The sequence below is a fragment of the Pongo pygmaeus genome, chromosome 11, assembly GCF_028885625.2.
Source record: "Pongo pygmaeus isolate AG05252 chromosome 11, NHGRI_mPonPyg2-v2.0_pri, whole genome shotgun sequence".
Taxonomy (NCBI): Eukaryota; Metazoa; Chordata; class Mammalia; order Primates; family Hominidae; genus Pongo; species Pongo pygmaeus.
The window spans coordinates 130,033,625-130,051,666 of record NC_072384.2 but is presented as its reverse complement, the minus strand read 5'-3'; the positions used below and the strand labels follow the sequence as shown (position 1 = coordinate 130,051,666).

Below are 18,042 nucleotides of genomic sequence, written 5' to 3'. Positions count from 1 at the left end.
CTGGTTGTTTACAAGTGTGTGGCACCTCCTGCCTTTCTCTTTTGCTCTTGCTCTTACCCTGTGATACGCCAGCTTTCCCTTTCACCTTCTGCCATGATTGTAAACTCCTTGAGGACCTCACTAGAAGCAGATGCTGGCACCATGATTCCTGTACAGCCTGCAGAACCGTCAGCCAATTAAACCTCTTTTCTTTATAAATTACCCAGTCTCAGGTATCCCTTTGTAGTAATGCAAAAATGGACTAATATACTGCTATACCCCAGGTGTTGGGTGCCACAGCACAGGGTGCTGGTTAGAAGCTTGGACCTGAATCTGACTGCCTGGGTTCAAATCTCAAACCTGCCGTTTACTAGCTGTGTAACTTTGGGAAAGTTACTTGATCTTTCTATCCCTATTTTCTCATCTGAAAATGGGGAAATGATAGTTCTTATCTCATAGGATTGATGTGAGAGTTAAAGGACTTAGTATATTTAAAACCCTTGGAACAGTGCCTGGTACACACAAGTGTTTGCTATTAACAAGCACAACTACAGTAGATTGTCTTTTCAAGCCTGTACAGAGATGTTCTCAGGGACACTCCTGCTTCCCACCTCTTCCCACGACTGTCTGCCCTGGGACCCCACCTCTGTTCACCAGCGTCACGGTGTGACCCAGTAACTGTGTTTAGAGAGCAATGTGTGAGCACCTCCCAATTCCAGAAATCTCCCTTTATAGACATCCAGGGTCACGACCCTGAGGGGTTCATACAAATGTGAAAATGGATGGTGTTCCACAGATTGATTGACAGACCAGCTTCCTTTCTCTAACCACAAACTGAATATACAGGCAACTTGAGATTACCCTAGAACCACCGTTTAAAGGGAAAAGAATCCAACATTTATTGAGCACATGTGTCACCTTACTTGACTTCATAGTAGAAGCCAACACCATTTTCTGGTAAGAAAATTAGAGAAAAAAGGATTAAGCCTAAGGTCACATGGTAGTAAGAAGATTCAAACTTTGATTTTCTGGCTCTGCATTCTTTGAATTATAAAACCTGTTCTTGCTTCTCTTAGGAAGGTCACTTAGAGGGTGGCTGAAGGAGATGTGAGTCATTTGCAAAAGGATGTCATATGAACAAGAAGATAACAATAGCTTAGGTGATAGAAGGAAATGGAGAATTTACTAGTTAAAGCAATAGCATCTCAAAATTGACTCAGCCTTTAAGTCTGGAATTCCTTTTCTAGTGGTCATTAATAATCATGTGAGCCAGGAAAATTATCTCATAATTGCTGTACCTCACATTCATCTCTACAAAGTGTATTCAGATATACCTTGCATTCATTTTCTTTTTGCTTTGTCATTCTTTGTAACAGAAGAGCATTTTATATCCCACTTTCTTTTTTTAGACTGGATAATATGCCAAAAGTGTATTCTCTCCTCAGTATATACTGAGGTATGCTAGCAGACTCTGAAAATATTAAGTATTAGTTCCATTCTCATCCTGCATTGTATTTTCTTGAATTGGTAAGAAAAAGCAAAATTTTAATAATAATAAAACACAGGATCCTTGATTCAACAGCAGTGGGCCTTTTCGTTATTCAATTCAACAAACATTTATTGATCATCTCTTTAGTGAGATTTTCCTGTAGTGTATGATCAATTACTCTTCAAGTCTGTTCCATAAAGCAAAGCAAAACAAGGATCTCCCTCTGGCCTACATTCCCACATAGATACAACCCTGTAGCTCCTATTAATTTTATCAGTTAACTTTTGCTGCATAACAAACCACCCCCAAAATTTAGTGGTTAAAATGGCAGCCACTCATTTAGCTCATAGTCCTTGTACATTGCAATAGCAATTTGGGCAAGCTTAGCTGGTCAATGGCCACACTGATGGAGGTCAAGTGGTCTAGAATGGCCTCGGCTGTGCTAGCTTCCTTTGCTCCATGCCGTCTCTCATCTTGCAGCAGGCTGGCGCGGGCTCGTTCATGTGATTTACAGTCAAGGTTCAGTGCCATTTTTTCACATTCTCTCTTCCATTGTTTTCAGTGACACCTTTCTCTCCTGGTTTCTCTTCTTTCTTTTTTTTTTTTTAAATGTATTTTATTCCTGACCAAAACCTAAAACTTCTTTCTTTCTTGAAACTTAGCTAGCTGTCTATTCATCCATCCGTCTGTCTGCCTGTCTGTCCATTTATCTGTCCCTGATCAAATGCCTACCATCTTCCAAGCTTCATTCTGAGCAACAGGGATACAAAGACATGTAAGTTACATTCCCTGATCTCAAGAAAATCAGAGACCACTTATGGAGGAGGCAGACAGGGTGGGTTAGGTGCTAGGAGAGAGTGAGATCTACAGAGAGCTGCAGAACAAGAGGAGAGGTCTCTCATTGAGACATGCTCTTGGTTTCCTCTTTTTTCTTGTGCTCACAAGTGTTACAGTTGTTCAGAGTTCCAGCCTTGAACTTTCTTGTCTCTCTGTTCATTTGCCCCAAGTGGTGTCATGTATACCTATGATGAATCCAATTCCCATCCATGTGTATATGGCTCCCAGTCCACAGTCTAGTTCATACCTCTCTCCTGAGCACAAGTTCTGCATATTTAATGACTATTGAACAACTGCAAAAGCATCTCAACTCACTTTGCACAAAGCTGAACTCATAACCCTCCCCTAGCAGCCTCCTCCTGTATTTTCCACTGCATTTGATAACAACACTATCCACATTGTCCCCCCATCTGAAAACCTGGAAATTACATTATAATTATTGCTGCTTCTTATTAGCACAACTGGAGAGTCACTGTGCCAAGTGCTTTGCTTGGATTTTTGCAGTTAAGCTTCATAAGAAATGAAAATTGTAGGCATTAATATCTTTCTTTCATGGATACAAAAGCAGAAAGTCAGGGTGATTAAATACTAGCCCAAAGTCCCACAGTTTAATGGGCTGAGATGGTGTTTAAAGCCAATTCCCCTTGGTTCAAAGCTCTTTAACATTAACTCACACAGAGAAGCCACATATACAGGGCCCATACATATGCTTTATTTGCTGGAGAAATGATTTATCAACAGTTTAAAATAGACAAGGCTTGGCTGGGTGTGGTGGCTCACGCCTGTAATCCCAGCACTTTGGGAGGCTGAGGCAAGTGGATTACCTGAGGTCAGGAGTTCAAGACCAGCCTGGCCAACATGGTGAAACCCTGTCTCTACTAAAAATACAAAAATTAGCAAGGCGTGGTGGCAAGTGCCTGTAGTTGGGAGGCAACTTTAGTTAGTTGGGAGGCTGAGGCAAGAGAATGGCTTGAATTCAGGAGGTGGAGGTTGCAGTGAGCCGAGATCATGCCACTGCACTTCAGCCTGGGTTACAGAGCAAGACTCCATCTCAAAAAATGAATAAATAAAATAATAATAAAATATACAAGGCTCAAACAAGAACTGGATTTTGGACTTTTCTTGAACATTCAGAAGATATGGTACCTGGCCCCATGTTTCGAATTGGCTGCAGGTTATGACGGCCGTCTTTTTTGGAAGGGGCATGCTTTCTCCAGTTTGCCACAGACCCTGCCAGTCCCTATTGTATTACACCTGATCCACTCTGTGTATCAACATTACCTACCGGACTTCTGCTGGCATTTGCATTTTTGACTCATGTTGCATTGTGTCTCTGGACTCTGTCCTCTCTTCATTCTTCTACAGTCCAAGTGGTCCCTGAATTGACAATTTTACTTATAGAATCATGCTCTAATATATTTCACATTCTTTATCTTTATTGCTACAAATTGGCCCTCACAACCTCAATTATTCAAGTAAACAACTGGTTTCATGCTTCCGGTCTCAGCCTCTTCTGATTCACTCTCCACATTGCCTATAATTAGAGATATAAATAATGAAAATAGATGATATCCAGTAGCCTCAGAATGAAATGTAAACTCCCAAGTGTAACACATAAGACCAGTCGTGACCTGGCCTGACCAGTGCTCTCATTATTGTTCATTCTCCACACTTCCCTTGGCCTTATTGAAATATTGGCTCTCTCCAAAGCCATGACCCTTTATGTCTCCTCGTTACCCATTTTTCTTTCTACTTGGACTATTCTGTGTGGCTTATATTACTATTTATAACTGAGTATATTGACATAAAGCTAGAGTGATTGCCTTTCTAAAATTCACTTTTTCCTTTATTTTGACTTGATCAGTAAATCTTCTATTCTTTCACCAGGACACAAACAGGATAGAAACATAAGTCCTGGTTTTGCTTACACATCATAACATCTTAATTGGTTTGTCATTCACTTCTCTTCTGTGCAGTGTAGGTGACGTGTAAGCACTTGGCCTTGGTGTCCCAGCTCTGCCATATACTAGCTATTTAGACTTGAAAAGGCTACTTCATATTCTCATGTCACTGTTTTCACATTTGTAAGACAGGGCTATTATAGTTCTTACATCCTACTATAATAGTAGGGTTAAATGAAATAATTCACCTAAAGGGTTAGAACCAGGTGATGCAAATCAGCCTCCAGTGGATGTTAGCTGTTGCTGTTATTTATTTATTTGTTTATTTATTTTTCAAAACAGAGTCTTGCTCTGTCACCCAGCCCGTAGTGCAGTGGCACTATCTCGGCTCACTGCATCCTCCACCTCCTGGGTTCAAAGCGATTCTCCTGCCTCAGCCTCCGCAGTAGCTGGGATTACAGGGATGCGCCACTGTGCCCAGCTAATTTTTGTATTTTTAGTAGAGACGGGATTTCACCATGTTGGCCAGGCTAGTCTCAGACTCCTGACCTCGTGATCCACCTGCCTCGGTCTCCCAAAGTGCTGGGATTATAGGCATGAGCCATCACGCCTGGCCTGTTGCTGTTATTATTAGCATTTTAAATTAATTCATTCTTCAAGCCTTGGACTGGGAACCGTACTAGGAAGTTTGAAATATATTTTTTTCAGAACCCACAATGACTTTGTAAAGAAAATAGTTTCAGCCCTGTTTTCCAGGTACAGGCAGTGGACGATGGGAGAAAAGGGGCCTTGCCATGGTCGCTCAGACTGCTGTCGTGGTGGACACAGAATCAAACACAAGATCCTAATCATCGCTTCCCTGTCTCCTTATGCTCCCTGTTTGTGTGAGTCTTCTTAGGCTGCTGTGACCAAGGACTGCAGGCTTAAACAACAGACATCTCTTTCTAGCTTTGGAGGCTGATAAACAGTTCATCTACTTCTAGTTCTGGAGGCTGGAAGTTCAGGATCAAGGTGCTGGCAGGGCTGATTTTTTCTGAGGCCTCTCTCCTTGGCCTGCAGAGGGCCACCCTCTTGCCTCCTCCTCACAAGGTCTTTTCCTTTGTGCACAGGCATCTCTGGTGTCTTTTTCTGTGTCCTGATCTCTGCTTATAAAGACACCAGTCAGATTGCATTAGGGCCCAACCTAACAACCTCAGTTTAACTGACTCACCTCTTTAAAGGCACTATCTCTGAAAAGCCACATTCTGAGGTATTGAGAGTTAGGGCTTCAAAATATGAATTTTACTCAACCAGAGAAAGCTAATTTTAAAAAATATGAATTTTGGAGGGATGCAATTTAACCCATGACATTGCTAATCCAATGCTTAATTATCAACCTCCTCTGAGAACTATATTTAATATTAACTCTTCTACTGGGTTCTAGTAGTTCTAAGTAATTTTCATTTTTATGCTCCTAACATAGGTATAAGCTTCTTGTTCCTGATTTTGCTTTTGACCCTCCCTAGATATTCTTTCCATCAAGTTCTCACCCACCTAATCTCACAGAGTTTTCAAGGATACAATTCCTATGATCATTTCTCTTCTCTGTGTTCTCAACTAAAAGAGTTGACAGAGTTGACAGTTCTCAACTGTCACCTTCTGTCATCATTAGTTCAGTTCTTCTGGAGGAACAAAAATAATCAAAATGTCCTCTTAAATTTGATTTCTGTGCCCAGGCGCGGTGGCTCACGCCTGTAATCCCAGTACTTTGGGAGGCCAAGGCGGGTGGATCACGAGGTCAGGAATTCAAGACCAGCCTGACCAACATGGTAAAACCCTGTCTCAACTAAAAATACAAAAATTAGCCGGGCGTGGTGGTGTGCTCCTGTAATCACAGCTACTCAGGAGGCTGCGGCATTCGAATCGCTTGACCTGAAGGCAGAGGTTGCAGTGAGCCGAGATTGTGCCATCGCACTCCAGCCTGGGCGACAGAGTGAGACTCTGTCTCAAAAAGTAAAATAAAATAAAATAAAGTAAAATAAACTGATTTCCGTTTCTGAGCATTAACATTTATGATTTTCTGATTCACCTTGAGCTGCTGTTTTGGGCAAACTGGTACCCAGCCTTGGGTATGGAATTTATCATGAGCCTGAATTTCTTGTAAAGAAATCAGTGCATCCGCAAGGTTAACCTAGAACCTGTGCTGCTCCGCACTGGCCACCGCCCACCCCCGCCATTTTTTTTTCCTCTCAAGTCATAAGATGCAATCTTGGGTCACTATCTAACTAAATGCAAGCTGTGGGGTGGCTTGGTCAATTCATTTCTCAAAATTATTCCTTTATATTAAGAAAAAAAATTGAATGACTTTTAGTGTTATGCTCGAGCAAATCAAATGGGCCTTTTAATATTTTAAGCAGCTATGCTGCATTTTCTAGACAGATAAAAATTATTTTATTTTCTAAAATTAAAAGATTTGAGATATTAAATCCTATTTTTGAAATCATGTTAAATAGTGACAGTAACATATAGTACTGTCATATGTTGAAAAATGTTTCTTATTTTCAATCAGAGTAAAATGGAACATATCTCATGATGGGTAGAATTATATTCCACCTGAGGCCGCCAAGAAACTTTTTGGAGAATTGAAGTGTTATTAAAACTGATTGTATGGTACATTTTTAGTAGGATTTCTCAGATTTAAAAGCTACCAGGAATTTTATAAAATGCTGAATAGCATTGGATTTTTTTGGAGGATAATTTTATATTTCTATACTGCACAGAGAAATACCAAGTTGATTATGCCAATTGATGAGTGGTGCTTCACATAATTAAATCTGGGAGTTATTTTGGTTTGTTTACATATTAAATGTGTCCTTAACAACAACAAAAATTGTCAGTATTGCTAGGAGTTCTAAAAGAAGATGAGTAAATATAAACTTAAATGTAAACAAGAGAAGTGTAATAGACTATTAGAATACAAACTATATGTGAGTGAAATTATTTCACTTTTATTTCTAAAATTTGAATAATCTTTAATTTTCAAACTTCTCTTAAAGTATTGAAAGAAGTGTAGTTTTATGGAAAGCATTGTTAAATATATATACCTACATGTATGCACAGATGTAGAGACCCACACATATGCACATGTATAATTTTTTAACAAGAAATACTGAATCAGATACACAGGAAACAAGATAAAAATCACCTACATAGTAACCATATTTAAAAGAAAAAGTTAACAGCCTTACATAATTTTATATAACATAAAGTTTTATTTACGTGTACAATTTATACATTGTAAAATTCATTCATTTGAAATGTACAGTTCAAAGCATATTAGTAAATTTACAGAGTTGTACAGCCATCACCACAATCCAAGTTTAAAACATTTCCATCCACCGCAGTGGACTCCTCATGTCCATTTGCAGTGAACCCCTCTTTCCGGCCCAGCCATAGGTAACCATTTATCTACTTTCTATATCTACAGATTTGCTTTTCCTGCACATTTCTTACAAATGGGATTATATAATATGTAGTATTTCGTGCCTAGCTTCTTTTCTTAGCATAATGCTTTTGACGTTCATTCATGTCATACCATGTGTCAGTACTTATTTTTTTTTTTTATTGCTGAGTGGTATTTCGTTGTATGGGTAGATCACTTTTGTTTCTCTGTTACAACAATCAATTTTTTAAAAAGCATATATTCAAGAAACTGTTAACAGTGGCTGCTTGTAGAGAAGGGAATGGGAGACAAAGGGACAAGGATGAAAAAGAGACTTTTTCATTGTTTACTATTTGATATGGTTTTAATTTTTTAAATTCGGGATTATGTCATATCTATTAAAGCAAAATAAGAAATATGTTCCCCATTAATGTATACAAAATAAGAGGGGAGAGCCCTCTGCTGATCCAAATCCCATATTCCTTTAGGAAATTACCATTAATTTATTTTTGATATGTTTCTAGAGTATACACACGTACATATACACTTGTGTACACATAAATATATTCATGTACACATATGTATGTACTCCTCAACAGTCATATACCTTATATTTCAATAAAAATGGAATTGTGGGACTTAATATTTTTAACCCTACATTACTAAAGGTGAGAAAAACAACCTACCTATCTTGTTGGGTTGTGACGTATCTGGAAGCTATGAATGAATTAACTGTTATGAATATACAGTGGAGCAGACTCAGTTGATTAGTTATTATGTGCAAATGTGTTTTAATTTTTTTAAGCTCCCATGTGTTTTTTCACAGGATATTTCGGATCTGCTTGTGAAGAAAAGGTGGACCCCTGCGCCTCATCTCCGTGCCAGAACAATGGCACCTGCTATGTGGACGGGGTACACTTTACCTGCAGCTGCAGCCCGGGCTTCACAGGGCCAACCTGTGCCCAGCTTATTGACTTCTGTGCCCTCAGCCCCTGTGCTCATGGCACGTGCCGCAGCGTGGGCACTAGCTACAAATGCCTCTGTGATCCAGGTGGGTACCGCCCCTACACAGCAAATCTTCCTTTTCTCAATCTCAAACCAATCTCAAAAGACTGTTACTTTTTCTTTTGCATCTTGGTATACTTATAAATAAAAATGATATACTTAACTGGTGTGCTTTTAAGTAAGTATACTTACTGGTATGCTTGTAAATAAAAGTGAATTCCACTCATTTATGACACACTTTCTTTTTTAAATTTACTCTTGGCAGGGTTAAAAAATACTTTTTCCTCTTTTCATGATCAACTCACATTCATTGTAGAAAAACCAAGCAAAATAAAGAAAATTGAAAACAGGCTTAATCTCATCGCAGGCTAAGCATTTTTAACAATTTACTGTAAGTCATTGCAGAACTTTTGCTGTATTGTGTATCTTTTACTATTGTGTGCTTAAGTTAACAGAATATGCTCTTTCATTTTAATGTGCATGAAAAGCACAGTGCAATACATTCAGAATTGTGCTATCTATTAAAATTGTTACTCGATGCACATTATGTTATACCACTGGCTCCCTATGTAAGAATTTAAAAATTTTACCATTTAATTTCCAAATGCCTTCTGCATTTGCATTACAGATTTTTAATTATGGAGGTTTTGATACCTAGAAGTGAGTAATCACTAGTCAAAATTTTGTGTGTACACAACCCACTAGTGTAGTCAGAAAGGAATGCACGGGGCAGCCCTTTCCTCTCGTTTCTATTCTATGCATGTCTCCATCCTTACAGGAGCTAGCTCTTTAGAAATCTTCCCAGCACAATGAATCCCCACACATCTCCCTGGCCAATCAGTATGGCTGGCCAGTATCTGGTTTTGCTTGAACTTGGCTTTGCCGGTGCAATGGCCTCTAGCTGGAATGCGTGCTCCCCATTACCCCACCTCACTGTACAAACTTCTACTTTTGGGGCTGACTCAGTTTCCCTTCCTCTGGGTTCCGACAGTCACCTACAATATCACTTTTGTGGTCTTGGAAACAGGACATTAATTATCCTTGTATGTATCTCTCTCCTCCTTAGGGCTGGGAGGAACTGTGTTTTATTAATAGCTTTTGTATCAGCAGCGATCACCCTAAGCCACTATTTAGTGAGCACTGATCTTTCTAGATTCTGAGCTGGGTGCTTCACATCTCTGGTCTTTTTAGTGTCACATTTACACCAAGGTTTGAAATGCCTCTAGAGGTTCAGTCATGTGCCTGTGGCCACACCCCCAGAACGGGGGCTGAGCCCAGATTGTAATGCAGCTGTCCCTGGTTTCGCTGCTCCAGAGCCTGGCCTGGAACTTCCAAAGGGCATGTCTCATACTCACGAATAACTCAAAAAGTTACCGAGAAATGCAATTTGGCGCTTGAATGGTGTTGAAAAGCCTTTTTTCACATAGACTCTTAATTCCCCGATTTTCTATGCAATTGATATTTTGCCAAGTGCCTCTTTCCTCTCTGCTCTGAAATTCAGAGGGAATAGGGCTGTTTAATCTGCTTTGTAACAGCATTAGTAGTTAGGATTCTTCCGAGAAACAGGAGACAGAGAGAGAGAAGAGAGAGAGATTTATTTTAAGTAACTGGCTCATGCAATTGTGTGGACTCACAAGTCCAAAATCCGTAGGGAAGCTGGCAGGCTGGAAACTCAGGCGAGGTTTCTGTGTTGTGTTTTGAGCTGAATTATTTCTTCTTTGGGAAACCTCAGTCTTTGTCCTTAAGGCCCTCAACTGTTTGGATGCAGCCCACCCACATTCTGGAGAGTCATCTGCTTCTTTCAAAGTCTGCTGATTTAAACGTTAATCTCATCTAAAACATACCTTCATAGCAACATCTAGATTAGTGTTTGAGCAAGTATCTAAGAACCACGGCCTAGCCAAGTTGACACCCAAAATGAACTATCACAGTAACATTTTTGGATCTCATAAACCTTGAAGTGAAACAGTTTCTCCACTATGTTTGACATGAGGATATTTTTCTTGGTTGACCTCCATGCTCTCCTTCAGAGCCAGAGTGGAGAGAGGAATAGCTGCCCCTCAGAGGGTCCAGTTTTCTTCCATGTGGATTCGGCCTCACGTGCTGTGAGCTGGGCGTGCTGTGAGAGGGGGCAGTGTGGTGCTGGCCCTTACCTATTGGGAATGTGGATCACTGAGACAACTGGTGTTTGCAAACTAAACAAGCTGCAATTGTGCTGGAAGAACAGAGCTTACTCACACACAGACTCACGAGCATGCTGTTCCCAACTCTGCTCTGGATGTCGTAACACATGTGAAAATTCCCCCCAGCAGCATTCTGAACAAAAACTTCCTTAATACTTTATCACCTGTCTCCTGAGAGTTTCGTTCTCTCTGTGAAGCTCCACAAAGAAGAATTAAGTATTGCAAGACCAGAAAACAACTTTATTTTCTCCTCCCTTTCTCCTCTGACTTCTTTTCTTAATTATATCAAATTTTTTCTTTTTTAAAATGTTTTTGAGATGGAGTTTTGCTCTCGTTGCCCAGGCTTCAACCTCCGCCTCCCGGGTTCAAGCGATTCTCCTGCCTCAGTCTCCCAAGTAGCTGGGATTACAGGCTCCCACCACCACACCCTGCTAATTTGTGTATGTTTACTAGAGACAGGGTTTCACCATGTTGTCCAGGCTGGTCTTGAACTCCTGACCTCAGGTTATCTGCCTGCCTCGGCCTCCCACAGTGCTTGGATTACAGGCCTGAGCCACCATGCCTGACCCAAACTTTTTCTTATAGTTAGTTGATTTCTAAAACTTAAAATTGAAGGGAGTTAGAGATAAATAGTATTTTTTAATAATACCAAATAGAGTTTTTCAACATGTGTGAGGCAACCAAATAGAAAATATACTGCGTGATGTTTCTTTCCACACTGGGAGAGGCAGCCGAGAGTGGTAGAAAGAACCTCTCTAACATCCTCTAACATCCTCGCTTACTGACTAAAACCATAGGAAATTTACAGGCATCTCTGGGACTCAGTTTTCCCCTCTATTAGAAAAGAGAGGAGAGTTGTGTGTCAGAGCATGAAATGAGAGGCAGGCAGCCCATTTCCTGGCATGGACTATTGAAAGCTCTTCTTTCTTTCCGTCCATGGAGATTCCAGCAGCATTCTCGAGCTATGCGGGGGTGAAATCACTCCTGTTTAAGTTCCACTTTCCTTCCATCTATTCTCTGCGAAAACATTCATGCCTACTTGGAGCGTTTGACTTGGTAATTGTCTGTGGTCCAGCAGTAGCCCCTGAATAGCCTTGAAAAGCCTGAAGACGTGTGCATTCTGTTCGTGGAATGAACGTGATCCCTTCATTTGTTCAGCAGTCTCAAGGTAGAGCCTTGTAATCCTGACAGGGCCCTCTCGTTGAACCTGGGAGCTGAAACTGCCTTCGGAGGGGATGTTTCTTCAGATTGTTAGGTGACTGTAAAATGAAAAAGGCATCTTAACACCTGGCAAGAACTTACATTTTAAGAGGTGAACATGACAAGGCTGTGAATGTGAAATTTCTCATCTTCATCTTTTGGAGTATGTAATTGCTTCACCACCAGTTTGCATAATGGAAGAATCTCATGAGAATAGGTGAAATTGGGCGCTTAGCTATGGAGCAGCAAGGCTGATCTTCTTTACAGAGAGCAAACGGATCTCATTTCATAAAATGGCAGCAGATTGAAATCATGTCAGGTTGATAATTAGTTCCCATCTGACAAAATGCCATTTTGATTACTGCAAATCAGATTTGCCGGGTGTTTTATTTTCAAACTTCATTTGTAGCTTACCGGGCTAGGGATTTCTGATGGGATTTTAAGATTAAATAATAAAATGTCAGCACTGAGTAATTACTGAAATGTTATCTTCCAGTGACAGTGTTAAGTGATAGGCTACCCATTCTCTTAAAAATTGCAAATTAAAATCTGCTGAAGAAAGTGAGAACTTGGAGCTGCTACAAACAGGATGAGGTGGAACTCACTTGGGTGGGGACACCATTTCGCCTGCAGGTGGGAGCCACGGTATTGCTTGTGTTCTCAATACAATGGTGGCCTCTGCAGATAATAGCTGTACATGACCGGTATTGGAAGGAGTCCCTGGCAGGAAGGAAGATAGTTTGCACTTGAGTTATTACTCTAAACTTGTGGAATTGAATTAACCCTGCCATTATAGAATGTGCCTCACATATTACTATTTAAGGAATTTAAGGGACAGGGCATTGGAGATTTTTACATGGAAATATGTTTATAATTTTTTTTAACAAGTAAGATCTAAGATGCTCATCATTTCAACTGCAGTTGAAATCCCAGACTAGACATGGCACAGTTGCCAACCAAGTTCCTCTGCCCATTCTTCTTCACCAAAGGGCTGGTAACTCAATTAGATCATCCAGATGTATAATAGGCTGTAAACCAAAGGAAATGTAGACTTTCTCCAAGTGAAATTTTTTGAAAGAAAATTATATTTGTAAGGATTTTAGATGTAATTTTTTTGTATTTTCTACATATGCCTTACATGTGAGCTGCATTTCTGGTCTGTATGTCCCGAAAGACACAGTTGACACTGCTTCCTTCTGTTAAACTCAGATCTGAAAATATCAGTAGTCTGACAATATTTGCTGGAAACAGGATCAAGGATAAGACTTAATGGTCAGGATTTTAATAGCAATTGAACAGCAATAAAGAAATAAATATACCTACAAAGATTTGAAGACATTTAGCTCACTAAGGCCCATGTACCTTTACATTTTTGGATAAGTACAGTGGACAACTTTCATCTGTTATTAACCAGAAAAACTTTATCTAGTTTACCAGGATGAAGACTTTTTTTTTTTTTTTTTTTTTTTTTTTTAAGACAGATTGTTGCTCTGTCGCCCAGGCTGGAGTGCAGTGGTGCAATCTCAGCTCACTGCAACCTCCGCCTCCCGGGTTCACACCATTCTCCTGCCTCAGCCTCCTGAGTAGCTGGGACTACAGGTACCCACCATCACATCCAGCTAATTTTTTGTATTTTTAGTAAGGACAGGGTTTCACTGTGTTAGCCAGGATGGTCTCCATCTCCTGACTTCTTGATCTGCCTGCCTTGGCCTCCCGAAGTGCTGGGATTACAAGCATGAGCCACTGCTCCCAGCCAATGAAGATATTCTTATATTTAACATGCTGTAGGGGGTTTCTGATCTGCATATCACACTATTCTTGAGAGTTGTAGGTTGTATAGAATATATTACCTTTTTTCCCCAGATCATAATCCTGCCCTCATGTCCTTCCTTTTCTGTGTTGCAAAATATGATGCCCACCCTCACCATTGGGACCCCAAATGGAATCCTGATCACCCAGCTGCATCTGTAGCAAGGGGGAGTTTGCTTTACTCTTCATAATCTGTACTCTGCTTTAGAGAATGTTTAAATCTGTATATTGACATCATGATGATGCTGAGAACTGAGAAAAAGAAGAGCAGCCGCTGATGTCAGGAGCTTGCTTGGCACTTACAGGTAGACCTTGAGGTTGTTAGGAGCTGGTCTGATGCTTACAGCTGGGCCGTGATGTCTTCTGTTGGACTTAAGGACATCAACAATCACACATAACATGGATATTAGATACGATCATTCAGAGGCTATGATACAGTCAGGCAAAACAAGACCACTTTATAATTTTGTCCAATACAAAAACAAGGTCACCCTGCAACCCGCAAAATACCAAGTATCCACTTTATCTCAGTTCTTAGTGTCACATAGGTACAGTGACAGCTTCCTCTTTACCAAATACAGCTTTGGCCTTGCTCTACCCTTCCCCTTCTTTAGATAAGAATTGCTCCTGCTTTCTGACAGCATCCAGCATTCACTCTAGAGTGAAATCTCCCCAAATAACCTAACCAGAGTTCAAATCCTATAATAAATCCCACCTAACACCTTCTGATTGAGACACTCCACGATTCCCATGGCATACAGTCTCTCTAACTGCAATGGGTAATAAACTCAACTTGTTCAACTACAGGTGTGTCCTTGGTAGTCTTTGGTTGAAGGGCATTGACAGAACTTAATTAATTAAAATGCTTGAAGTATTGAGGATGGCAATTGATTGAATTTTTATGTGAACAATAGTTCATATAAAATTCTGAACAATAGTTCGGAATTTCCAATGAGTTGGACACTGAAATATTGTTTGGATTTATATGTGGGGGAAGGGCACTATAGAAGTCTTGGGTCATGGGGAGGAGTTCAAAGAAGAGTGGATCCAGCTTGCTGCAGGATAAGATGCATTAGATGCAGTAATAGGTAGTAAGGCTGAAAATACTCATGGGGACACATGTGGGGAGAATGTAGATGCTAAGGAGTTTGGATTATGAAGACTTGCAGACATTTTGCGTTATTGGGTATATGTGAACTGATATGTATTTTAGACAGATTATTCTCATAGTATTCGGCACATATTACGGTCAAGAAGAGATGAAAAGATAGAGACCTTCTAGCAAGTACTAATAGAAGTAAAGGCATGAACTTGTGCAGTGGGAATGAAAGGATGGGTTAAACGTTTATGTGAGGATCAGGATCATCAGGGTTCAGTTGTCAGTTGGATGCAGGGAACAAGGGTGCGAATGGAGTCAAAGGACCCCTCTGGGTGATTCAGAGGAAATGGGAAATATGCATAAGGACCCTCTTTAGGGCTTGGGTACAGCAGGCCGAGCAAGATGGATGTGTCAGTAAATAGTTCTTACCTGGGGCTGGAATAATGGGAACAAGGCTGAAACCAGGGGAAAAATATAGAGAGAGTTCCCATTGTATGGATGCTAGAGAAAGTCATGGAAGCCGTCAAGATAGGAGAGGGTGAGAGTGTAAAAAGAAAGGGGAAGAAATTGGAAGAGAGTTGCAGAGTTCTTGCTTTGAGGCCACAGGAGAGGGTAGAGGAGACAGCAGTGAGTTGGGAGGTTGGGAGGTTGCCAGGTGAGGTCGGTACCCTGGGAATCAGGGGAGGGAGGAGGATGAGAGGGCACTGCCTAGGGTGTGAGGAGCTGAGTCAGGCTCTGCTAGACCTCCAGACACTAAGGTACCTTTCCTAAGCATGCTTCCAAACTATGGCCACAGCCATTCTCCCATCTTCATCTTGTTTGATTGTAAGTTGTGGGGGCACTGAGGTAGAATTCGTGATATTTGCCTTCTTTAGGCTTCTGACCTGAGAAATTAATACAAGGGGGGGAAGGACACTGCTATTAAGCCAAGGGCACTTGCTGGTGGAGCATGAAATTTTTATGAGATTCCTGATATTACAAATCTATTCACAAGGCTGCTTTTTCACCTCACTTAAAATGGCTAATCCATACGTATGAAAGCGTTAATGAACTGGTCTTTAATTGTAAGGGATTTCTGCTCCCACCACTCCCTGACTTCCCCTCAAAATTCAAATCATTCAGAACTCATTCTTGGCTGTACTAATGTTGAAAAAGCGTGAGATTTGCCTACTAAAAATAGGAGTTAGCAGAGTCTGTGAGGACAGCAGAAATCATTTTACATCATCTTGCCTGGAATGAAAGTTGCAAATGGCAGCTGGTAACAACTTAACGTCACTAACCTAAGCATTTCTGAGGACAGCTCTTTTTGCAGCCCTGCCAGCACAGTATCAGAACATTCTCATCAAGCTTATGGCCCTGGAGGGTCAGATGGAGACCTCCCTACCACTATTTTGTAACAAAGCCATTGACTCTTATTTTGTGGTTGAAAATTATTATGATCCAATCACTGTTTTCTTTCACTGTTGAGAATGTCTGCGAATCTGGATTTTAGAACTAAAATCCTGCATGCCTTGCCTTTCTTCCTTGGCTGGATGGAAAGGGGCCTGAGCTTAGCGTTGAGAAGAGCTGAATTTAAGTCCCAGCTTTGCCTTCGAACAGCTGTGCCGTTGGCCTCTATCAGCATTACTTTTCTCTCCTTTAAAATGCAGACAAACATAACTGGCTTGTGAAGCTTAAATGAAATGATACAGATGGTCCTCTACCTTGAAATCTATTAAATGGTGGAGCATTAGCACAGACACTGGATATTCCGTTACTTGGGAAAGACCACTGAGGACATTTTTACATTTGTGTTCTGATTCTTTTTATATGAGGTTCAAGGTTAGAGTAGGACTGGAGGTGAGATGAAATGGCCATAGTGGGCATTCTTGAATAATGGGTGCACATTCAACTTCTTGCAGGGTTAAGCGATTGCTTGCCTTGATGGTGGCTTTCTGTGACTCCAGTGATAACTATTTAAGTGTCAGGTGCTGGGCAAAGCTCTTTGACTGAATTGGCTTCTTGAATCCCCATAGTCCTTATGAAGTGGGACCCATGGTTGTTGTCATTTCTCTGCCCATGACAATACAGCCAGTTAAGGATGAAGCTGGGACTTGAACCCAGGCAATTGGGACCTGCTGGAGCCTCTGTTAGCTCAGGGTAAATAGCAAATAGGGTCAAAACTGGCCTTGACTCACCAAGGGTAAATAACTGACTGAAAAATTTTCTCTTTTTAAAAATTTGTATAAACTTATGAAGTGTAAATATAATTTTGTTATATGCATAGATTGTATAGTGGTGAAATCGGGGCTTTTAGGGTAGCCATTACTCAAATAATGTACATCGTACCCATTAAGTATTCTAACCAGATTTTTCAAGTGGTAGCTGTGTTAATAGCCACTTCAAATTAACATATTAAATTGGGATTTGTCAGCCATATTGATTCAGCTCTGTTGACCCAGAGAGTGACTTCATCCCATCTGGCTTTGACTAGAGTAGCGACCATCTATGAAATCTTACTGCATTTATAATAGACTGTGTGCCAAACACCTGACACTTATTTTCTCTTACTTGCCCCCCGTTGGAGTATTCCTATTCTTTTATTTAAGGATAAGGTAATGGAGGCATTGAGAGTTTAAACAACAGGAGGCAGAGGTGATATTTTAACCCTAATCCTCAGAAGCCTACATGTGACACCCCAAGTTAGGTGCAAACCTGGGCTCTCACTTATGTTTGAACCAATCACAAGAACAAGATTCCAGACTCCTCTGTCTCAGCACTCCTCCTGAGATGGATCTCTAAGTGGATGCCTCAAAGCTTGGCATGAAAAGTGGCCTCCATTATAGTTCAATGGATGATACTTGACCAATAGACGTTTCCTACTTCCCAGCACAGAAAAGCACAACTCTGACTTCCAAGGGAATTGAACCGCATCTAGGTAGGGCGCCCCCTTCTTCTGTCTTTGCTTCATTCTGTAGATCCAGCAATCCACTGCTTTGAAATTGATGCTGAGAACTACCTGTGACTGAAGCTTATGATTTTATTTGATTTGATGCCTGCCGGATGCACCTAATTAAAGAAACTTCCTTTCCTGTGACTCAAATGAGAAATGCAGACATAATCACATGACAGCTATGCAC

The 18,042-nt window shown here is 40.7% G+C and overlaps 1 protein-coding gene across 2 annotated transcripts in view; it reads left to right on the top strand.

Moving 5' to 3' along the window:
• The window catches only part of DNER (delta/notch like EGF repeat containing), a 365,518-nt gene that overhangs the window by 265,009 nt on the left and 82,467 nt on the right, over window positions 1-18,042 (top strand). For both annotated transcript variants that reach the window (XM_054477662.2, XM_054477663.1), the window contains exon 8: window positions 8,454-8,678. In XM_054477662.2, coding sequence (XP_054333637.1) covers window positions 8,454-8,678 — 225 coding nt within the window. The remainder of the gene's footprint in view (window positions 1-8,453; window positions 8,679-18,042) is intronic.